The 23,301-nt window shown below is 38.6% G+C and overlaps 3 protein-coding genes across 5 annotated transcripts; all 3 read left to right on the forward strand.

The window, feature by feature from the left end:
- Positions 1-1,578: 1,578 nt before the first annotated feature.
- On the forward strand, positions 1,579-8,793 carry LOC122664945 (dnaJ protein ERDJ2-like). The gene is made up of 10 exons (XM_043860993.1): positions 1,579-1,833; positions 1,941-2,036; positions 3,104-3,224; positions 3,319-3,425; positions 3,557-3,774; positions 4,250-4,427; positions 4,515-4,634; positions 6,140-6,226; positions 7,017-7,127; positions 7,799-8,793. Exons 1-10 carry the CDS (start codon positions 1,648-1,650, stop codon positions 8,633-8,635), a joined length of 2,061 nt encoding a protein of 686 aa, XP_043716928.1. The 5' UTR covers positions 1,579-1,647; the 3' UTR covers positions 8,636-8,793.
- A 2,631-nt stretch (positions 8,794-11,424) lies between these two features.
- Positions 11,425-16,738, forward strand: LOC122665048 (uncharacterized protein At3g49140-like). 2 transcript variants are annotated; one of them, XM_043861103.1, is made up of 11 exons: positions 11,425-11,519; positions 11,662-11,752; positions 11,900-12,128; positions 12,264-12,366; positions 12,499-12,566; positions 12,661-12,801; positions 12,932-13,057; positions 13,422-13,763; positions 14,706-14,858; positions 15,539-15,634; positions 16,509-16,738. In XM_043861103.1, the coding sequence occupies exons 1-11, from the start codon at positions 11,438-11,440 to the stop codon at positions 16,608-16,610; spliced, it is 1,533 nt and encodes a 510-aa protein (XP_043717038.1). In that variant the 5' UTR covers positions 11,425-11,437; the 3' UTR covers positions 16,611-16,738. The 2 variants fall into 2 exon arrangements, with proteins under 2 accessions (XP_043717038.1, XP_043717039.1); XM_043861104.1 differs by lacking the exons at positions 11,425-11,519; positions 11,662-11,752 and adding an exon at positions 11,559-11,648 and having other exon boundaries at positions 11,898-12,128; positions 16,509-16,737.
- Positions 16,739-18,271: 1,533 nt separating this feature from the next.
- Positions 18,272-22,803, forward strand: LOC122663956. 2 transcript variants are annotated; one of them, XM_043859626.1, is made up of 9 exons: positions 18,272-18,397; positions 18,508-18,772; positions 18,897-18,998; positions 19,104-19,186; positions 19,284-19,400; positions 20,925-21,027; positions 21,133-21,799; positions 22,357-22,565; positions 22,658-22,803. In XM_043859626.1, the coding sequence occupies exons 1-9, from the start codon at positions 18,279-18,281 to the stop codon at positions 22,772-22,774; spliced, it is 1,782 nt and encodes a 593-aa protein (XP_043715561.1). In that variant the 5' UTR covers positions 18,272-18,278; the 3' UTR covers positions 22,775-22,803. The 2 variants fall into 2 exon arrangements, with proteins under 2 accessions (XP_043715561.1, XP_043715562.1); XM_043859627.1 differs by having other exon boundaries at positions 18,278-18,397; positions 19,143-19,186.
- Positions 22,804-23,301: the final 498 nt, after the last annotated feature.

Below are 23,301 nucleotides of genomic sequence, written 5' to 3' on the forward strand. Positions count from 1 at the left end.
TAGCCATGAAAAATTAATTAATGAGCAACAAAAGTGATATAAAACTCAAACTACAAGATCACACAATATTCAGTAGAAAGGGAACTCTAGAAAACACGACAATGTTCCATTTGATATTGTTTTCTGGTAAAACAAATCGATTAAATGTGTAATTTATTAGTTCACAAAACCATAATGGAGGTTGAGTTTCCCAACAAGAATGAATCATAGTGCGATTATAGTTACCTCGACAAGAATTAGCGCGATGAAATGTTGACCTGTCTGACTCGGTAGAAGATCCCCAAGAGTCTCAGTAAATGCCCTAGCTTTATCAGCAATGAATCCAATGACTGCTTACAAAATCCAATTCACCTTGCAACACACGAGGGGAGAGCAAAAATCCCGTAAGGTTTTCAGCCAGAAATTTCAGTCGCCACTCGGAGGAAGATTGTTCATTGTTCCTTTATCAATGCCAAAACAAACTAAAATGGAACAGGGAATGTAAAAATCAAGGATGTTTCAGTCTGATCTCAAGACATACAAAGCAAATGAAATGATAGAGAACTTCTTTGTTAGATCGAACAACAGCGAGAGCTAGCGAGCGAGCGAGCGATAGAGAGAGAGAGAGAGACCTGAAGACTGATCACCTCTTCCTATATTTCATCTTCTTCCTTCGTTGTGCCGATCGAACGAGGGAAGTGGGAGGTGGGAGGTGGGATGTGGGAGGGGAGACACGACTCAGGAGAGGTAGGTACTTTTAGGTTGTAAGTTGTATCTAACTGTATTTTTAAACAATTTTATCAAACTAGAGAGACTAGAGAGAGAAGAGTACGATGAGGCGGTAAGATATAAATGAATGAAATGACGAGTTTAACCCTTATATGCAATATTCCGGTTACGTAACAGGAGAAAATTTTCCTTCACCACTCTGTTGCCGCTTTCTGAATACTTCTGTGATTGGTTCTCTCTCTCTATATATCTAACAATACGCGCCGTCGTACGGTTGCCGGAAGATTTGAACTAGTTAGTGTAACAAGGAGGAGTATAATCGGATCTTTCTTCCTTTACCTTTAACCTTAGTTCTTCTTCGTTTAAATTTTTTGTTTTCCATTTTAGTTCTGGAGTTAATATTTTTGTGGTTGGAATTTAATTCGAAAATTAAAATTCCTGGATAGGGTCGTTTTAGCTGAGATTATGCGGACTGTGGCTTAGGTCGCGTTTTTTCTTCTTTGTTTTGGGCTTGGATTTTGGTTTAGATATTGCTAATTATGTAGTTTAGTTGGGGTTTTTAATCAGTTTATCTCTTCTTTTTGTTTGGTTTTTGTTATTGGGATTCCAAATCCCTTTCAATTTCATTCTGAAATTAGGATTTCTGGATTCCCAGTGTTCTTCTTGTTTTGTATATCAAATTTTAGGATCAAGACTCTTGTGTTTGTAACTCTTTAAATAGATGCTTGCAGTCCATCGAAATTTAACTAAGAATTGTGTGAGCATCTCTCTTTTCCTCTCTGAATTCTGAGCAAGGGGTTAAGAATTATTTGGGATTGAATTATTTTTGGGCTTGAGTTTATTTGTTCAGATGTTTGCATATGGTGGTCTTACAATAATCTCTTCTGCAGGTATACTAACTATCAATAAGTCTTCATATACTAAAAGTCTCCAATCTCCATGGCTTCTTCAGAGGAAAACAGTGCATTATTTCCAATATTCATTTTGACTATAATGGCACTGCCTTTAGTGCCTTACACAATACTCAAGTTATGCCGCGCTGCCTCTAAAAAGACAAAGAGCATCCACTGTCCATGTTCTGTATGCTTTCATTCAGGGAAGTATCGGAAATCTATATTTAAACGGGTAAGTTTCTTGTATTCTCTGTATAACTGCTTTTCAAAGTCTACAGTGGGAGTTTTGCCTTTTATACAGTCTTTCATCCTGTTCACTCCTTGTATTTGCTTTTGCAGATCTCGAACTTCTCAACATATAGTAACTTGATGCTTGTGCTTCTTTGGGTTATAATGGCATTCCTCGTCTATTACATTAAACATATAAGCCGTGAGGTATTTAAGCTTCATTTTTTTAGCCGTAGACATCATTCTTATTATTGTTATGACTTTGTCAAAACTATTGCTGTTGAAATTCCCAACTATGGCTGGTTCTTGTATCCTATCCGGGATTTGATCCCATAATGGATGCTAGTTAATGCTTTTTTTCTGAAAATAGCATCTTGGGGGTGGGAAAAGGAATTTAATAGCTTTGAACAGAATGTAGGGAGTACACTAGAGATAGAAAACTGTTCGTGATTACTCAACAATGGATGGCAAACGGATTTCGACGAGGGAATGGGGATTTTCAATTTCCTCCCCCCTCGTCTTCTACCGCTTCGGTCCGGTCTAGGCGTCAGCGGAGGTGGGAACTCTGTGAGCAGCTACCCGATGGCCTAGATAGCCTAAGAAGAGGTGCGCGCTTGCGGCGGAGGATGAGCATTGACCCACTCACTGGTAATGCAGGCATTGAACCGAGGCCGTACCTCTCATTGTGGGGAATTCCTGTAGCTCATCACTTGCCTTATGTCGGACAGTTCCTTTGTGATAACTCCCGAATAATGAAAAAGGGATATGAACAAAAGTACCCTGAAATAGAAAGGAAATAAAGATGTGAGAGGAGGAAAGAGAAATTGTCAATAACGTGCCTGGCATTGATGAACTTGTGTTTTAGAATAGTGTACTTTCTAATCAAAGCACAAGTTTGGCAGTTTTCTCTCCTTGCATTGAGTTGTATGATTTTTATCAGTAATTTGTCCTTAGTTATGTCTTAAACTGTCGTAGACATGGTACATATGAGAAATTTCTATGAACCTATGCCTTCAAATTTTTTTTTCTCTTATATCTCGATGTTCCCCTTTTATTTGTCTACATTATCTTTAGCTCCCTTGGTTATTTTGCACAAGACCTACATATTTTCAAATTTCGTTTATTACAAGTCACTTCGTTTAAAAAAGAAAATGAAAACAGCTACAATTGCACTGGTGGTGGCTTCCTTTTGAGATTATAAGATTAATGTTGGTCAATGTCTACTCTAAATTTTTGGATGTTGCGTCTCACTGTTGACATTATTTTTTTCGTAGATCCAAGTTTTTGAGCCATTCAGCATTCTTGGATTAGAATCTGGAGCTTCAGAATCTGAGATAAAGAAGGCATATAGGAAACTCTCTATTCTATACCATCCTGATAAAAATCCAGATCCAGGTAGGTGTTCTGTGTCTTCAGTGTGTGACATGGTTACAAATTTGATGGTCTTGAGGCATGATCAATTTTGCTAACCGTTGCTTTTCTATTTCAGAGGCACACAATTATTTCGTGGAATTCATTTCCAAGGCTTACCAGGCTCTGACAGATCCTATATCCCGTGAAAATTTTGAAAAATATGGCCATCCAGATGGCAGGCAGGTAGTACACTTTTCTCTCATATGAAATTAGAAGCCAGCATTTTTGGCTTTTTTAGTTTCCTAGAATGGAGTAAGTGATTTCTGACTAACTGCATTTGGGACTAATAATTGTCCTAATTCGGCTTGGAGCAGGGGCTTCAAATGGGAATAGCTCTCCCAGAGTTCCTGCTAAACATTGACGGGGCTTCGGGTGGAGTACTCTTACTTGGGATCGTTGGAGTCTGTATTCTTTTGCCATTGCTGTTGGCTGTTATATATCTCTCAAGATCATCAAAATATACTGGAAACTATGTTATGCATCAAACGCTGTATGCTTATTATCACTTGATGAAACCTTCGTTGGCTCCAAGGTATGTGCATCTCTTCAAGAAATTATTAAAAAATTTAGACTGTGCATGTTTCTACTTCTGTTGCGGGTCAATAAACACTATTTAAACTATGTTTCATGAAACTGTATATCTTGATCATGGAAGGACAGCGGTTTTTCTGGCCTTCATAATTGCAATTAGGAAGGATGCTTCCTCTGTTTGTTGAAGCTATTTTATTTGTCTGGAAGCATTGGTGACTGATGTCCACCATGGCATCTGTTGAATCTATTTTATGGTTTCGTCTATTAAGGGGTTATTTCCCATCTTCCTTCTCATAGTCAACTAGTCAAGTAGCTCTGCAATAGTTGCTTCTTGAGAGAGATATGCAAGTGTCACATTACAATGAACCACCAAGCGCATTGTAGCCTCTTCTACTTGTTGTACTTGCTTTCTATATATATTAGTTATTTTTAACTTTTCGACCTACTGATGTACTTGCTTTCTATACTTGATACAGCAAGGTTGTGGATGTCTTCATTAATGCTGCTGAATATAGGGAAATGCCAGTTCGTAGGAGTGATGGCGAGCCCCTGCAGAAACTGTTCATTTTAGTCAGGAGTGAGTTAAACCTGGACCTTAAGAACATTCGGCAAGAGCAAGCAAAGTTTTGGAAGCAGCATCCAGCTCTTGTTAAGGTAGTTTCTTGTATTTATGTTGCCTCTATTTTCTCGTCCTTGGTCATTTGCTCACATTCTTACTCCCTTGTCTTTTTTTGCATTCAGACAGAGTTGATGATTCAGGCGCAATTAACTCGTGAATCAGCAACTTTATATTCAGCTTTGCAGAAGGACTTTAGGCATGTGCTTGAACTCGCACCTCGCCTTCTTGAAGAACTAATGAAGGTGATTTCAAAGTGTCCTATGTTATTTGCTAAGTTGTTAAATTTTTTGTTGACATATGAAACTTAAAAAATGCCAAAGGTTAAGACCGTCTACAAACTCACCCTTCCCAGGACCCCCCCATAAGCAGGATGGGCACTGGGTAATGGCCCTACATAATGATGAAACTTCGCTCCGATGAAGTGTTCTCTGCAATATCACTGTCTTTGGGGAACTTCGCTCCAAAACCAAGATATCTCTGTAGAGTTTTATTTTATTTTTAAAATTTTGTTTCATTGTTCTCTGAAGTAGGAGTAGCTTGCATGTGCATGTGATGAGGAATCTTCTCTTAGTAAACTGTCATGGTGTTGTGGGATTGGAGAATGTTGTTGTGCCTTCATGCTTAATTTGTTGGGAGATTTAGGGTAGCAGTTATGCCCTATCTATTGTCTTATAGGAGTTAATTAGTTGTTCCAATGTATGCTAAAGTAGATCATTGAATTTTTTGTGATGGAAAAATATTTAAAAAAAATTTATGGAGAAAAGCTCAGATTCAACTATCATAAGGATTCGGAGTCATTGATGTCTACATCTTGCCCACAGGTTTTTGAAAATGGACTTCAACTGAACTGTCAGGGTGCTTGGTTCAGTTTGTCTTAATGCAACCCATTTCTTACAAATTGATAATGTGGCTTGCAAAAAGGAAGAGAAAACAAATAGACAACATAAGCCTCCTGATCAGGTTTTTTTTTTTTTTTTTTTTTTTGGGGGGGGGGTTTGTGGAGGAGGAACAGAGGTGGTGGAAATTTGAACCATAGAGGTGTCTAGTTCCCATTGAACGTAGTTCAGTCACCTGTTGTACTTTTCTTTAAACTGTGGCTCCACTCAAACATTAAGCATATTGGGCATGATATAGGAAGTCAGACGAACTTTTTTCCCCTTAATTTTCTACCACTCACTGTCTCACATGTATTTATGCTGTTTTCATGCTTTGAGTTCATTATTTGTTCTTCTAGTCTATATGTAAACTAAATTCCCTCCAGTGGCAAAACCAGAAAGGATAAATTAAGAAATCAACATGTTTGAGGTGATTAGAAATAGCTCTAATAGGTGATAAATGAGGGAAAACCATCTGGTATGTTTGTGTATGTACAACAAAGTCCACTTTGGCACTGTTAAGGAGGAGCGACATGATGCAGACTAGGAGAGTTAACTGAAGTACTGAACAAGTTGTAGGCTGAAAATGACCAGGGGAGAAAGGGTGAAATAATATATGGATGTAATCAGTTTAACAACAAATATGATGTTAAATAGAGTTGAACCACAAAGTATGATCCCTATAGCCAAACCCTTTTAATTTGGAAAGGATTAGTTGAATTGAGAAAAGGTTGTCTTCCAAGTGTCACAAGAAAAAGTCCCATCATGAGTGGCAATGTCTGCCACGTGGAGGGATGATAGTCATTCTGACAAAAAATTTCCATCAGTTTGACATGAGCTAGGAGAGTTAATTCTTTTGCCTGTGCATGCAGATGGCAATTATACCACGCAGTCCTGAAGGACATGGATGGCTGAGGCCTGCAATTGGGGTTGTTGAGCTTTCTCAAAATATCATTCAGGTATTATTTGGCAGGACTATTTTTTCTTATTTCCCATTTACTCATCTATTGCTGTTATTTCATCGTCATTCGTCTTGACATGCATATTCCGAATATTGTCATCATAGTTATATTATCGTGAGTCCTTTTGCTTGAATCTACTCAAGTTATTGGCATATCAATGCCATTAAAATCTTGCAAAAATCAGATAAATGTTATTTGCTGTTACTTTTTCCAATGGTTATTTCCTGTGTTAAACAAACAGATGAATGGTTTGAGGCAGAGGAACAGCATTTGCTAACTTCAATTGGAATGTTTTTCTTCCCACGACAGGAAAGGCCTATTTAATTTGAAAGCCAGAAAAGAAAGGACTTTTAAGAGCTGAAACTTGACAGAATTATCTCTCTCTCTCTCTTTTTCTTTCTTAATAGAAGAATAAGAAAACATGAACAGCCAAAACATTCGTGTTTAATGATCAAATGGGGAAAAAGGAAAACGGCAGAACATTGAGTTTATAAAAAATAATGATGATGATGATAGGTGTTCCACATGCCTTTGTTGATTGCTTCATGTACAAGTGTAACTTTGATATCATTAAGTTCCCTGCTCCATATCTCACATAAATCAAGATTCCTCCCCCAACCTTAGGCATATTCTTTAAGATGCCCCTATCCTTATGCTGTCAGTAGAGTATATTTTTAGTTTTGCTTTTTACTCCCATCATTAATTGATAGTTACTTGAATTTACCATTTCCTATCTTCCTCTATTAGACCGGTCTGTGCTTTATATTTATAGTTTACCATGTTGCAGGCCATTCCACTCAGTGCAAGAAAATCGACTGGAGGATTCACTGAAGGAATTGCACCCTTTCTGCAGCTCCCTCATTTTAGTGAGGCAATAGTCAAAAAGATCGCCCGTAAGGTATGTATGTATGATGCCAGCATTGGTGTTACCTTGTAGAAACAATGGAGGCATCATGTAGATTAAACCTGTTGTTTGTCTGCTCCATATTCTATGTAATCTTTGCTACTTGCAGCCGCAAAAAGATCTCAACAGGAGAATGTTTAGCTTGGCCTCAGAACTATTACACGTGGGTCTTACTGGTTGGTATTAATGTCAACCTAAATAGTCATAAATTCTGAGTGGAACACTTTGGGTATCATTAATGCTGGACTTGTTTCATTAAAGAATCGAGTATAAGGTACAGGATTAAAATGGAGTTTCAGAGACATACTCGTGTGAGTCAGAAAATGCCGACTACATGAAGTTCCTTGTGTGGGCATATGTGCAAATGGGAGTCTTAGATTATTTAAGGTGAAGTAGGGAAAAGCACAAGTAAAGCCTTGGTATTTTGTATTTCCTATTCCTTCTTCTCTTCAAAATATCCAACTTTCACTGTTGAATTGATCATATCTCATTCTTGCACCTTCAACCAAAAGCTGCATTTTGACCAGAGAATGAAACTTGTATATTTGGGTGGTTATGTGCAAACTGCATGATTGTTATTGTGGAGCTCATATATTCAACTGTGTCGATCTTTTGAGAATAGTTTATTGACCTTGGGCTTTTTTAACTCTTAATTATGTTTGCAGAAGGTGCGCACATTTCAAGAGTTTCAAGACATGGGCCCACAAGAGCGTGCTGAGCTGTTTACTCAAGCCGCAGGATTCTCTGCTTCTGAAGTTCAAGATGTGGAGGTTGTCCTTGAAATGATGCCTTCCATAACAATTGAAATTACATGTGAAACAGAAGGTGAAGAGGGCATACAAGAAGGTGACATTGTTACTATGCATGCATGGGTCACACTCAAGCGCAGGAATGGCTTGGTTGGTGCCCTCCCACATGCCCCCTACTTCCCATTTCACAAGGAAGAAAATTTCTGGTTGCTTCTTGCAGATTCAACCTCAAACAATGTGTGGATGTCCCAGAAGGTTAGCTTCATGGATGAGGCAGCAGCTATTACTGCTGCATCGAAGGCCATTCAAGAGACAAAGGAGGGTTCAGGGGCAAGCTTGAAAGAGATAAGTGCTGCGGTTAAAGAAGCAGTTGAGAAAGTGAGGAACGGATCACGGTTAGTGATGGGTAAGTTCCAGGCCCCTGCAGAAGGTAATTACAATCTGACTTCCTATTGCCTGTGTGACTCTTGGATTGGCTGTGATAAGAAGACGAGTTTGAAGTTTAAGGTTTTAAAAAGAAGCCGGGCTGGGACAAGGAGTGGTGCAATGGCAGAAGAGGGACCAGCTGTCGAGGATGGAATTGAGGAGGAAGACGAGGAAGAAGAAGATGGATATGATGACTATGAGAGTGAGTACAGTGAAGATGATGAGGATAAACAGGATGCAAAGAACAGTGGTACGGTTTCTAATGGTAGATCTCATAGAAAAGGCAGTGATTCAAGTGCTGAAAGTTCAGGCACAGATGAAGAGTGAGAGATACCTGTTTTTTCTTCCTGATGTACAGGTCAGTTTTGCCTCTTCATTTGGTGGAATAGTAAGTTCTTACATAACAGTTTAGTCATTTATCTTTCAATATACCGCTATTTCTTACATGAATAATAAGGATATAGTGCATGGACAGTCTTTTGGGCGACCTCTTTCTCTCTCCTACTTTTCTCCCCTGCCTCTTAAAAAAATTATTCTCATTAACACTGCGTTTGTTTAGAGAAGAATCGGGTTTCAGAATGCATTCTAGTCCCGAATCTATTCCTAAAATGCATATCAAACAAAACCTAAAACTTGATAGTTACCCAACATTCATTAGCAAGAGCTTCATTTCAACAATGCCGCTTGTCTGGAATCTCACAGCATCAATCTTGGTTGTGTTTGTTATACATTCTTGGAATGCATTCTAGATCAATTTTGCATTCTCGGATGATAAAAACAACCTAAAATGTATACTAACACACAGCTTTGATTCACGCAAGAATGAATGAGGACAAGGGTGACCAAAATCATGTCCATCTCTTTATGGAATAACTCCCGATTTTTTTTCCTCTCCTGTTCGCTGCCCGGACAGGACCGTGCTGTCCCCTCACATGGGGGCGCAAAATGACGACTTAACCTTCCCCGGGCAGTGTGTTGGGGTAGGGGGTTAGGTTGTCATTTCACACCCCCATCTCAGGGGACAGCACGGTCCTGTCCGGGCAGCGGATAGGAGAGGATAACGATTCAATGACTCCCTACTTCCAACACCTGCTCTGCCAGTTAGTGCCTAGTTGTACCCCTTACAAGTGAAACTCCTGAAAGCAGTATCAAGTAGACATAACCCCACCCCTATGCATGGAGATTTATTCCGATTACCTAACGTCTCTCATTGAAAGGACTTACTGGCGCCAAACCAACCTTTGTACTCCCTCTCTTTTTTCTGGTGGTGGTGGGTGGCAATTTTTATCCTCTCCTGTTACAGCACGGTGCTGTAATGCATCGTGCGGTGGCTGCAGAGGCCATGTGGGGCCTACTGTGCCACATGGCTTCTGTAGCACCGCATGATGCGTTACAGTACCGTGCTGTAACAAGAGAGGATAACGATTCGATGGGTGGGTGGGGGGGGAGTGTTGGGCCATTTGGTGTGGGAGTGGAGGAGTTTTGCGGCGTCGGCATTGGGTGTCTAGGTTCTTTCCTGAAGTTCAATTTTAGTTCAACGAAAAATCAATTATAAAAAACATATTAGAAGCAAAAGAAAATTGTATATATAATTATTTTTATTGAATATGTAATATAAAAATTGCAAAATGAAATCCATTTGAAATTTCTGAATGTTATTTTAGGGGAAAAAATGTATGGGAAAGGGTGTTTTGAGCCTTTGAGTATGGTGTTCAGTGGTGAATGCACATAAGGGTACAGAGATCACTTCATGTGAGAGAGGATGCCAGTGTACCCTTCGTAGTCAGCTCAAGGAATCTTTTTTTCAAAAAATGTGTGTATATATAGGGATAATATGTTCTCTGTTCCTCTAGGGGTGTAGTATTTGTTTTAAGGGAAAAAGAATTGTCCAAGTATGTAGGTGCTGAGACCAGACATAAAGGGGCAAAATGATCGCGAAAAAGATCCTGTGTATCCGGGCAGTCGGATTGCATGTGTAGCGCCAGACTCAAGGCATTGCACTCTGACCCCTTACCCCTACTCGAGCAAGGCGCTTGGGCAGGGATAAGGCGATCAAAGCGCACCGCTTTGAGTCTGGCGTTGCACATGCAGCCTAGCTGCCTGGATAAACAGGAGCCAGGTCCAAATGATCGCCCCACCCTCCATGAAATGCAAAATGGCCCCACTTGATGCTTTCCATCATAAATATTGCATTAAATTACTTTCAATTTTTTGAAAATCCTTTTTTACACTTGCATTAAATATTATATTAAAGAGAAGTAGTTTTCTGTTCAGGAGTGTGGTCTACGTCAGCACTCCCATGTGTCTATCTCTCTCCTCCTCAAAACAAAGGGGTAAAAGTATCTTTTCATATGGGGAGGAGAGAGAGAGACTCATGGGAGTGATGGTATAGGCCACACTCCGGATAGAGAACCTTCTCCCTACATTAAATAATATTTGGAGATAAGACAAGGGCATGGTTTCAAAAATCGGAATCGAATTGGTCAATTCATATCAGAATCAACATTGACCGATCCGATCAAATCCTGTGGATTCGTGTCATTTTTCGGCCAATTATGACCAATTTGGTTGATTACGATCGATTCGAACCAAAATCAGCACTGGCCGAATCGATTACGGATTCCAAGTTTTGACACCTGGACAATAAGTAATTAAAGGAAGGGCAAGAGTTCCTGCACCAGTACGGCGACTAATGAGAGCGTACGAACGAGCATCTTGGGGGATAGGATTTTATGCCATTGGGGTGGACGGTCATTTCATCCCTTGTCATCTTTCTTTATTTATAAAAAAAAGGCAGTTATTCAGGTAACAAAAAGATACCGGCACGGATGCTCCCAAATTGACTGGGGTTGAAACCTATATCGGTATATGGATAAAACGCATTGCTCCTTAAGTCCATAAAGACGAAAAAAACTCCCAAAACCGTAAAATAATCGGAATCTATCGGAATCTGGACCACAGACCAATCTTCCTCCAGGCAAAAGCTAACGAAGGGAAGAACTGAAGAAGTAGGACTCACGGTTCAGTTCATCGCTTCATCTCCAGGACGGAAGCATCGTCAGATTCGCAGGGTTGATTGCTCCTTCACTGAAAAGAAGTACTCGCGCATCTCTGATTTTAAACGGATAGATGATGACGATGATGGATTCAGCCTTGGCAATTGGATTCCGCTCTACCGGCGGTGGCTCTTGCTCCTCCGTCACTATAGCAAGTTCGTCCGTACTTATCTGATTCTCTCTCTCTTTCCCTCTTCTTGCTCATCATATTCATCTTTTTTATGCTACTCACTGTCTTCTCTAATGGATTTTCAACTCCATTTTCCGATACCATTACTTATCCGAAAACTATTGCAGATTATCGCCCCTTTTGGAGCTCCGACGATTCTACCGGAGTACACGGCGCCTTCCGTCGATTGCCTCACGCCATCAGCCTCGACGTACCATGGTTCTTCTTTTGGTTTATTTATTTTTTATTTTTTGGTTATTAAATCACGTCTTCCAAGCACATTATTCAATGGGAGTTTTAAGTTCTACCTGTTAGGCTGTTAGCAGTCAAAATTTAAAATTTGTTTGTGTTGTAACTGATTCTCAGGAACAGAGGTCGGAGACTTATAGATGGGTTTTCTTTCACAACGAGGAACTATCTTCTTTCCCAAAGCAGAGTTCGGGCTACAGAAGGGTACAGGAGTTCGGCTTCAGATCCCTTGGAGCATAATAGGAAGTCGCATTACCACCCACTCGAAGACATTGCGGAGTCCACATCTCAGGACGGTGGAGATACCAGACTCACTCCTGCCGAAACCACTAGAACCATAATTGAGGTACTACCCATACATCCTTTTGGTAGAAATTTGGGAGCCTTCTTAGCCTAACAATTTGTTAATAGTTATATGTCGCATTAATTATTAACCCATTTTCGACTGGAAATCTTATTACCAAGTCAATGTCTTTCACAGGTAAACACGAAAGCAACACTAATGTTTTCAGCATTGATCAATAATGAAGTTCACGAGAACATTTTCTGGCCCGAATTGCCTTATGTGACTGATGAACATGGAAGTAAGTCAGATAATTGGCATTTCTTGAAGAATACGTATGTGACTGATATGTTTATGTTTCCCTTCATACTGCATAAAGATTTGTACTCAATTTTTCGATTAAATCGATAAATATCTGTGGCAATATCATCAGATATATACTTCAGGGTGAGCAATGATGAAGACATTATGCAGACGCTAACTTCTGAGAATAACTTTGTGGTAGACTTTTCACTTACCCTTTGGTGGATACCTGTCACTAACATTTATTGTGGAATCCATGTTGTTCTAGTGAAAATCTTTATGCTTATTGCAGCAAGTAATAATAGGCTTAGATAATATGGAAATGCTTAGCGAGATGGACCTATCAGGACCAGCTGATATTGATTTTGGCATTGAAGAAATCACTGAAGAAGATGATGAAGATGATGATGAAGATGAAGATGACTATGAAAAGGTGTATCATCATGTGCTTAAATTAAGGCTGCTTCTTGGCTGTTATATATGTGGGGAATATTTCAGCTGATAACTCCAACATCTTGTTTCAAATACGTCCTTTGTTCTTCTATTTATTTATTTGTTAGCAGGATTGGGTTGCAATTCTTGAAGATGATGAAGATGAGTCAGATTCCGATGAGACTCTTGGCGACTGGGCAAATTTGGAAACTTTACGTTCTTCTCATCCAATGTATTTTGCTAAAAAATTGGCTGAGGTAACTGATTCATTCTGATTACACTTTGATATTTTTTTCAAAAGTATAAAAGAAATTGAGTTGTGGTTTTTATTACCAAAAAAAAAAGAGTGTCCTAGTGCACGATGCTCCCACTATTGCAGGGTCTGGGAGGGGCAAATGTATGCCGCCTTACCCTCGCTTCGCGGAGAAGCTGTTTCCATGTTTTGAACCTGCAACGTGATGGTTGCAATAATGTAACTTAACCATTGCGTCAACGCACTGTAATAAAAAACACGCTTGTGTTTAGTATTAATTTTTTTTTTCTTTTTTTTTGTTTTGTTTACTTGATGGCTAAACAATGTCTTTCACATGGTTGGGTTAAACCTTGGCTTTTATGTTGCAGGCTGCATCATATCTTCCCATGAATGGAATAGATCAACCTCCAGCTGGTCTTGCCATCCAAGGCCTTCTTAGACCTTCCTTTGTTGAGGAGCACCCTCTCATCCAAAAGCATATGTCAGTCCATGAGCCCTGTAAAGATGACCAAAATCAGGTTGGGAAATTTTTGGAAGACAAACTGGAAGGTATTGGCATGCTTAATGGTCATCACCATGAGTCAGCCTCTTCTAAAGATGGTTCAATTTGGGCAGAGGGACTGGATAAAGCTGAGAGCGTTAGACCTGGGACTTCATTTTACAAGCTAGAGATGATCAAGATTCAGTTGATTTTGTCACATGGACATCAGGCATGTTTTGAGCCCTTTTCTAATTTTTTTTTTTGGTGCTTCTTGACTGGGCATTGGTCAATTGCATTTATTGGCTACCTTTGACATGAAACATATTATCTTCACAGGATGTATGGCTACCATGTGATTGAATATAGTCGTCTTGTACTTGTGGACAATTTCTTTTTCAGGATTAATCCAAATGTAAATATTACAAGGGCTTTGTCTTAGTTATATTGGCTTCCATGAGATTGTCAGGCAATTGCTTGCCAATAAAAACATTTTACATTGAGATGCAAAAATTAATAGCCATCTGTTTAAGGAAACACTCTGCCAATTTCTTTTGTCAAAGTCTCAAAGTGATATGTTTACTGTCATTTGAGTTGAGTCCCAGAACTCTGGCTGCCAGCATGAAGACATTTTTTATTTTTTTTTAAATTTTTGGAGGGGCGGGGGGGGGGGGGGGGGGGGAGGGGGATCCCAAAAGTTAGGACTGATCCAAATCTACCCCTCCCAGAGCCCTGCAAAAGTAGGATTTGCACTGGATAGTGACCGTTATAAGGAAGGTGTTCCACTGTGTCATGAGCAGATCATTGAGCTGTGGGTCCACAATGACAATCCAGTTTCTGCTCAACTGTTTATGTATGAACTATTTTTGTGCTTTTTGCTTGTACTTCATTGTTATTACTCTGATAAATTTATTTTTCTCCAATGCTGCTATTTGTACTTTGTGGGGCCTTTACTTGCTTTCTCTACATCTTAATCTCTTTGATGTTTGTGGACATTGTTGAGAAATGGTCTGATGCTATATGCTTCTAAAATTTTCATGCCTAAATCATGTTTTTGTTAGTATTCTTTATAAGTTTCAGGCTGATATTTCTTATCTTGCCTAGGCCATGCTTCCACTTGTGATGGATATTCTCTTTGAAATTGCAATTAACATCTTACGATACTTTTCTACAGACTATAGTGGAAGTAAATGATTTTCGGAAAGCCAGGCCCGATGCCATTGCACATTCAGCAGCCAAAATTATTTCTCGCTTGAAAGCTGGTGGAGAAAAGATCACACAAGCCCTAAAGTCTCTCTGTTGGAGATGCAAGGGTATTAAAGTAGAGGTACTGCAGTTGGTATTTGTGATTGACTTCTGGATGTTATGTTGGAAGATTAATGATTATATGCACACCTGAAGTGTAATGTACTGTTTTCAAGTTTGATGCATGTATTTTTGCGAGTTACCTGTAAAAACTACTTCAAACTCTGAATAACTTCTCATTCTCTTCCTTCAATGTTGTAAGATTTTCAATGAACACAAGTGCTTTGCCTTGCATGTTTTAGCTTCTCTCTTTAAGAAGTATCTAGACCCATGTGTTGATCACTCCTTTATCCTCAGAGGGTTTGACAACATATGATGCTTCACTGCATAATATTCTGTAATGCTGTGCTTATGCTTGATTTCATGCAGGTCATGGGGCAATATTAACATTGTAACTATGCTTCTGGTTGAGCTACACTTTCACTTTGTAACCCAATAGACATGATTAAGTATATGACGGATGACTTGAGCATTTGAATTGTTATTCTATTATTGAATTAGGCATATGTTACACAAATATCCTATTCATGTCCATGAACTTTGCTAGAATAGTAATTCGTTCTGTCTATTAGTACATGCATATACATGTATCGTGGGAGGAAACTTTATAGAGAAGTGTATTAATGTCTGCAAAACATTTTTTATATTAAAATATATTCAGTATCTCATCTTTAATCTGTGCATTGCCACAACTTATTACAGGAGGTAATTCTCGTGGGTGTAGATAGTCTTGGTTTTGATTTGAGGGTTTGCTCAGGAACACAAGTCCAGACCCTGCGGTTCACATTTAATACACGGGTATGTGATAATGATGTATTAGTGATTGAAATTTTCTGTCTAGAATTTAACTTATGTTTGGCTTTAAGATATGTAATCTTTTCTTCTTCTTTTTTTTTTTTTTTGGGGGGGGGGGTGAGGAGGCAAGTTGTATGGTCATTGAATTCAGAGATTCTGAGCTTCTTGTAAAATGGTATTTTTTAATGCAGATTATGTTGCAGAATATATAAAGATATATGTGGCTATGTACCCAAGAGTTTGACGGAAATGTAGTCTAGAAACATTTATGATGACGTTATAAGAGGAAGCCTCTAGGACATGCTACAGAAATGCTGTTGAATTTTTACTGATGATCCTCCACCTGGTAAATTGTGCCCATATGACTTATGAGATCATAAATGGAATAACACAGAGAACATGCAAAAGACGCATCTGAATTATTTCGAATTCATACCTGTGTGTGGAACGACTTGGGCCCATATCTGTGTCACATGAAACTGTATCCACGTGAGGAAATGAGACAACCCTTAAAACACTGAACTGCTATCATTGTCTCCTTTTAGAAGATCGGCTTATTGTGCCATTGATTTTGCACCGGTACCTTAAAACACTAAATATCATGGCATATTCCGAACATTAACCGAAACTGAAACCTAAAAGATTATATTGTAGTCTTTTTGGTCTTTTTGTTGTTGGGTGCTTTTGGTTCTGATTTTTTAAGTCTATTTGTGTTGTTTCCTACTTTACATTGCCGTCTTTATTTTAATCCTTATGACCCTGGTTTATCTGAAGTATTTGAAACTTTGGAGACAGGTATTTGAAATGCTTTATGTATAATGTGAAACACCTATTGCTAAAACTTCTGAAATTCTCTGTTAAATGAATGTGTTTGCAGGCCATTTCAGAGTATAGTGCTGAGAAGCAACTTAATGATCTACTGTTCCCGAGGGTCCACCAAACGCAAAAATGGCAACAAGCTCACCAGAAGGAATGCTAACATTTTTTAGATTTCTACATTTGAGTTTACTTTATTGGATGGCTTCTTGTATAAAATTGCGCCTTATAAATGAATTTAGTAGGTCAGCAACAAAACTGATTTATAGCTTATGCATTTTATGTGAAATGCAGATAGTAGAAATTGGGAATCCATTGCTTCTCCACCTTTATGTGATGGTATCCTTATAATTTTCCTCACTAATGTGTAGTATATAAATCAATAATGAGGACACTTAGAAGGTAGTTGGAGAAAGTGATGATGAAGATAATGGCCTATATTTAAAATGTGACCATTCTTAGAAACAAATATATGGAAAACTCTTCTCCTCTCCCCCCTATAACCCAGCTGATGCCCCTATGGTTTGGGAATCTCTTCACTGTGGGTGAAGAGAAAGTGTCTCTTAAATATACAGTCTCATCTCCATGGCTACCAAGACTAATGCAAGTGACGTTGTCAAATGCCTTCTCTGGTTGAAAAAATAAAGGAAGATAAAACTTTGTTGATCGAAGAAACAAGTGCATCTAAGAAGCCCACCACCATCTCCTATTAAGTGTTCGGTGGTGTCCTCTCCATCAATATCAGTGGTTCTGATAGTTTGCGCGACATGCAGATAAAAAATTTGCACGGAGCTTCGCAATTCACATACAAAGGTTGTGCAAGAGAGTATGTCAGTATGGATCCCACAAGTCATTATATGAGTGTGAGAAAGAATCCCACAGGTAATATGCAGTTTTCTTGGGATAATTTGATGATTCCAAAAGAATGAGTGGTCACTTTTAGAGTTTTAGTTGAGGCAAAATTTTATCTTAGGTGATTATATAAATTTTGGAGAAAAGAATGTTGCGAGACTGCATAGCCTATGCTAGCACTGGGACAGATATGTCATTTCATTGGAGGAAAGAGAGAGAATTTGGTAGATGCTAGCATATGCTACACAACCGAACAGGAAACTCAATCCCATAAATTTTTTAACAAATGCACCCCATGAAAATAATCTCATAGGGGTTCTTACCTGAAAAAAAAAAATTCTACCGAATTTTTTGTGGAAAAAATAACCCTACCTAATCACGTAGCACTTTCACTTACACACATTTTCACAACTGCCCCCATTGAAAGTATTGCTCTACCTTCATAAAAAAGCGAAAATCCAACCCAGGTTGATGCTTGCGTGCGTAGGCTCTAGAGGCTCAAGCAGTGTCTCTCGCCCAGTTTTTATTTATTTTTCTCTTTCCTATCTCACCGTTATAGGTAATTTGGATCCTCTACTGCCAGGTGGCTGAGCGGCTTCAAACAAGCAGGGTGTAGACCCCACCCAGGCAGGGTGCTCGAGTAGTGGGTGGGGCGGTCATTTCGCCCCTGCATTGGTGTGGTGCCATGCCACAACAACTTCGCACGCCGTGGTCGATTCTCCCAAGTCTTGCCCTAAGAATGGTAGACTACAATCTTCAACTATACGTATGGCTTGATTGATCGTTGATGCCCCCACTAGACAGCAGGACCCACACAATTCAAAAACTGAGTGGGTCCAAGGTAACATTTTCTCCTGCGATTTTTCATCTTCCCGCCATTGTTTTTGGTTTCCTCATTTCGAGTTGGTGCTTGGCGCCCTAACGAGAACACAGAAATTGTTAAAATCAAGGGTGAAGGAACAAGAAAGGGGAGAGCACCATGAAGGAATGCAGCGCCTTCAGCAAGACCATTTGTTCCATCTGTTTTGAGGATCTGAAGCCAATCGAAGAAGATCTTCAAGCCATCTCCATCTGCGGTCATGTCTTTCACGAGCTCTGGTTAGTATATTCTTTCTTGTTTACTTTATAAGAATTCTTCTTATTCCTCCTGTCTGAAAACCAGATTAATTTGATTTTTTTTTTTTTATGATTGAAAAACAAAAAAATAGTGTTCAACAGTGGTTTGAGTATTGCTCTAAAGCAAAGAAGATCACTTGTCCCGTCTGCAAGCAGAGATGTACACAAGAGAAAGCTTATCGGCTTTATTTCCAGTCAATTGGAGACTCAGTTCCGTCTCAGAAACCATTTGGAGTTGAAGTGGAAGATGATCCTAAGGAGTTGAGTAGGGAAGTGAAGAGGCTGGAGGGAAAGCTTTCTGGAATTACCTCTTCTTTTGAGCGTCAACAGCAAGATCTGAAAGAACTTAATGAAGAGGTTTTCGATACATTCATGAGTTTATTGTTGTTTCTTTCCCCTTTTTGATTGTGCAGTTTTAGTATGAAGAGATCTTCTCAATGTTCCTGTATTTTCTTCTCATTCATATGGGTTCTACTTGCAGCTTTGCATTTGCCAGGAAAAGGCCAAGAAAGAGGAAGCTTTAAAGGATGAAGCTCTGAGACAGAAAGCTTTAATTCAGCACTTATTTAATTCGAAATCTGAGGTGGTTTCCTTTTTCTTTTTTTTTTAAAAGAAAACTACCTCTCCAAATCGATCAATTCATTCACATACGGTTTTGCACTCTGGTTTTGTTGACTATGCCTTATAGGAACTTTTGAGAGCATCTTCTGAGTGCTCTAGGCTGCAGGAAAGAAATTTGGCCCTAGCTAAAGAGCTTGCTGCACTCAAATTGTAAGGGCAGCTGTAAAATCATATCACCATTCTTTTTCATATTTCCTTAAATCCGTCTCTTATTCTACTAACCCCAACTATTAATTGCCCAATCTAGAGTCTCGGATTTGAATTTGGGGGAAGAAGATGTTGTTAAGCTTGCTTCATTTGGTCATGAGGCTAACAGCAAAGATACAATAGATATTCTCAAAAAGTCACTTGTACTTCGTAACAAGTAAGCTTTCTAACTTTTCCATGTCTATTCTAGTAGGAAAGGAGCAAATTTGTTCAAGTTCTATTGCATCAAAGAAAAGGATCATGGGGTCAATTCTGTGTTGAGTGTAAAATTATCTGGACGAAACCCCCAAAACCGGAGTTGCTATAAACTAAGTAATCTTTATCCAGAAGAAACAAGGAATTTACATGTGCAACTGTTAGATGAACCGAATGATGGTGGGTCATTCGCCAAAACTGGCTAAGGTTGTGACCTGGATCATCCTTGAGTTGTCTTGGTCCTGCCTATTCTTGTATTATTCTGTTACGATGTAATATGTATTTCTTCGGTTTTATTGCTGGCATTTGATTTAGTATTTCAATGTCCTACAGGTATAAAAAGGAAAAGATACTGTACAACAGCCAATTTATCACTATCAAACTTCTGATTCCAGTTTACCACTAAACTGTGTATCTAGGGAACTTAATCAATTTAAAATGTAGAACAGCATAGGAAGTTTTTAGCTTCTTGTATTACCATGGGCATATACAAGCCACAGATACACCATGGAAATGACTAGAGTTATCTTTTGGACATGTACATGTTTTTCCGCATCAAATGTATGTTAGAAAGATAATTACTACTGAATGACTACAATCATGTATGTCTTGGATGGAGAAAGAGCTCCAGGACATTTAGTTCTTCAAACTTCAACCCTACTTACTGGTTTGGAAGTAGTAAAAAATCCAAGACAAAAATGTAATTGTGAAGAAAATTAGTGTAATGAGTTAGGCTATTGGCCTCCAATTTAATGGTTTGGTTGACAAGTTTAATGACCAAATATTTTGTATTAGATTTACTATTGGTCCGGTTCGTAGGAAACATAAAAAGGATGGTGCTACTGGACAGCAGTTAGTAGGAATGAAAAGGTAGCCAGTATGGAATTGAATTACATCTCTCAAGGAGCATGAGGTTTTTCTCTGATAAATTAACCATGCTTTAACTGAACTTGAAATAAAGGCTTAACTGTTTTATTATGAGGGATGGTTTCCATTAGTTGTAAGTGGGTAAAAATGCTTCTCCTCCATTCATCTGACATTTTTCTTGTGCTCGTAATGTTATTAAACAACCTAGCTAACCAAGTTATTCCACTCTATTGGAATACCATCTGGACCTATTACCTTTGCCTATTTTCATTTTCTTTAAAGCTTCCTTTACTTCAGACATCCTAATTTTTCATATATATGTTAGACTTGTGGTTTCTTGATGGTTATTGCAACCTTATAAGACACTATTACTTGTATTGCTTTCATATGGTAAGCTGTAGAAATAGTTTTTCCATCCCTCTTTAGTAATCTCATCACTTACTAATACTTTATCATTCACTTTTATTGCATCTAATATGGTTGAAATCTCTATTCTTCCTTTCCCTCATTTTAGTTTATTTATAGATATTGTATGCTGTATATTATTATTATTATTAACAACAAAAGCTATGGGATACCTTTTGAACTTTCTAATTCTGAAATGCATGTTTTACATTAGGAGTTACAAAGAATTGTTAGCCCACTGCAACCTTCTTGGAAGAGGAGAATCTCGTCATCTTAAGAAGCTTGAGAAATCTGAAGCAAAGATAAAGAGATTGAAGGTATGTCAATTATGAGTCCCTTCAATCCATCTTTTCTGATGTCTGATCTCAGCTTTGACCTTGAACCTGAGGATTTCTCCTTTTTTTTTTTTTGGCAATTACCAGTCAAGGGTGCAAGAACTGGAGACAGCTCTTGAACAAAAAGATAATGAAGTTTTAAGGTCTTTGAAAGCTTCCAATATAACTTCTGGCAAAGGTTTTGATGTGAGTGATAGAAAAGGGAATTGCAGTTCTTCATTTAGCAGTAAATTTTCATCAGAGATCCAGATGGACCAGCCTGTTGAACTGGTGGAGAACTCGAATCGGACTGGAAGCTTGACAAATGATCCATGTCATTCTCGGAAAACAGTGAACTCTAAAATCCAAAAGGATTTGGTTGCAAATACCTTCAACAAGGAAGCCAATGCAATTGATCTTGATCAAGGAAGACATTCTTTCATTATTGAGGAGGATGTTTTGGAACTTAATACTGCACTGCCTAAAAAACCATCTCCTGATTTGAAACCTCAAATGCCATCTCGTTTTAGTGGCAGCGCAAAGTCCAGTTTGTCAAGTCCAAGTTCAGCTTGTGACACCAATAGAGCTTGGGGGCATGGACAAAGCAGTTGGGTAGGGCTCTCTGCTTCATGCAATGACACTAAGAATGACACTGACAATGCTTATGCCAGTGTTATGAAGGATGATGTAGTGTTGCTTTCTGATGATATTAAAGAACTTCCTTTGCTTAACATAAAAAAAGAGACTCCATGTTCCGCTTCCATTTCAAATCCAGGTGAGTATAATTGAATAGTTAGTGAATGAGGGGCATGAATTGGAATCTGCAATCACTGCATTTCCAACATTTTTCAAGTGTTATATTGCTACTTGCATGATATGATAGATGGCAATGAGCATCAATAAAGCACTGTTTGGATCTTCTCAAGTGCAAATTGTCATTAGTTGTCCACTATTATAATAGATCAGACATAAAATGAGTAGCATCATGGCAATTTCCTTCCTTTTTTCTGCCAATCCTACTCCATTGATTGAAGGAGTTTAAACCGTCTCTTGAATCTCAAGCTAACTCTAATGGAGCAAAGGAATTATGCATCCTAGTTTTAGTCTTAGATTTTGATTAACCTAAACTGGTGTAGGTTTCCACTGACTTTACAAAAAGGGAAAAAGTGAAATAGCAGGGCAGGTGGGTCCCGATATTGTGCATATTAATTGGCAATTGCACAAACTAAAATTTTTATCTTTTGCTCAGAGAACAATTACACATCGAAATTTATCTATTTTAGCTTGTAGAGTATTTATCTCATCTCATCCTGACTCTCACTAATCTTGCAGGGGGTCAATGCTTTGCTGGTGGACTTCTTGGGCCTGATGGTACAAACAGATTTCTGGGGAAATGGTGCAAGCGGGTCCAGAGTAAGGAACCAGCATCATCACCGGTTATGCAAGGATCAGACAATAGTGTTGGGAACTTAATTGCTGTTGGAGCTGATGGAAGAGGTGGTAGAGTTAAAGTACTAAGATCTCAAAGGGAGTCATCCTTGGTGGGTCTTTCCTTCATTTCTTATTCAAAGTTACTGAGTCCTTGACAGTTCAATCCTTTAACAAAAAGGAATTTGATTGTTATTATGTGCAGGATAGCAAAGAAAGTAAATTATGGGCAAAGAAGCCAAAATGTGGAGCTAAGTTAAGTGGTCAGCAGTCTCAAGGGTATTTGCAGATAGAGCACTTCTTTGCAAAGTCAGGTCAATAGTATATTGGATGTAGATGGGTGAGTAAATGGGTCTTTCAGCAATTTTTCTCTAGTTATTAAAAAAGAAATTTATAAATTATTTTGATGCCAAAAGGCTTGTCAGTTGTAATTGCCCTAATTGTGAAAAATGGAAAAAAAGAAAAAGAAAAAGCAAAAGTTTCTATCATTTTCCTCCCGTTTTTATTGTTCATGTTCAATACTAAGAGGTTCCGAGTGCACAAATCACAGCCAGCCAAGGGATATTCGGACATTTCCACTAGGTCATTCGAAAGGAGAGGAAAAAAAAGGCAAATGCCACCATAACAAAAACTTAACTGCATCACTTTTGCTTTTGTACAACAACAAATTCCAGTTATAGAAGTATTACTTGTGTATCTTGACTTCAAAACTGACTAATTCTTTAATGGTTGATAGCTGATTACAATCCATGTCTAACATTCAGTAACAAGTTACTTCTTTATTGAATGAGCTCCACTTCTCCTGATCTTCCAATCAGAGCACTGGTTGACTGGTGAGATTAAAGAGGA

This window comes from Telopea speciosissima, chromosome 6 (genome assembly GCF_018873765.1).
Source record: "Telopea speciosissima isolate NSW1024214 ecotype Mountain lineage chromosome 6, Tspe_v1, whole genome shotgun sequence".
NCBI classification, from domain to species: domain Eukaryota; kingdom Viridiplantae; phylum Streptophyta; class Magnoliopsida; order Proteales; family Proteaceae; genus Telopea; species Telopea speciosissima.

Excerpts from the sequence above, each read along its gene's own strand:
- LOC122664945 (XM_043860993.1), top strand. The coding sequence starts at position 1,648 with ATGGCTTCTTCAGAGGAAAACAGTGCATTATTTCCAATATTCATTTTG. Across the intron at positions 3,225-3,318 it reads TGATAAAAATCCAGATCCAG|AGGCACACAATTATTTCGTG; the intron begins GTAGGTGTTCTG and ends TTTCTATTTCAG. Across the intron at positions 4,428-4,514 it reads AGCATCCAGCTCTTGTTAAG|ACAGAGTTGATGATTCAGGC; the intron begins GTAGTTTCTTGT and ends TTTTGCATTCAG.
- LOC122665048 (XM_043861103.1), top strand. The coding sequence starts at position 11,438 with ATGATGACGATGATGGATTCAGCCTTGGCAATTGGATTCCGCTCTACC. Across the intron at positions 11,753-11,899 it reads ATCAGCCTCGACGTACCATG|GAACAGAGGTCGGAGACTTA; the intron begins GTTCTTCTTTTG and ends ACTGATTCTCAG. Across the intron at positions 12,802-12,931 it reads ATGAAGATGACTATGAAAAG|GATTGGGTTGCAATTCTTGA; the intron begins GTGTATCATCAT and ends ATTTGTTAGCAG.
- LOC122663956 (XM_043859626.1), top strand. The coding sequence starts at position 18,279 with ATGAAGGAATGCAGCGCCTTCAGCAAGACCATTTGTTCCATCTGTTTT. Across the intron at positions 18,999-19,103 it reads TATTTAATTCGAAATCTGAG|GAACTTTTGAGAGCATCTTC; the intron begins GTGGTTTCCTTT and ends TATGCCTTATAG. Across the intron at positions 22,566-22,657 it reads CTCAAAGGGAGTCATCCTTG|GATAGCAAAGAAAGTAAATT; the intron begins GTGGGTCTTTCC and ends TATTATGTGCAG.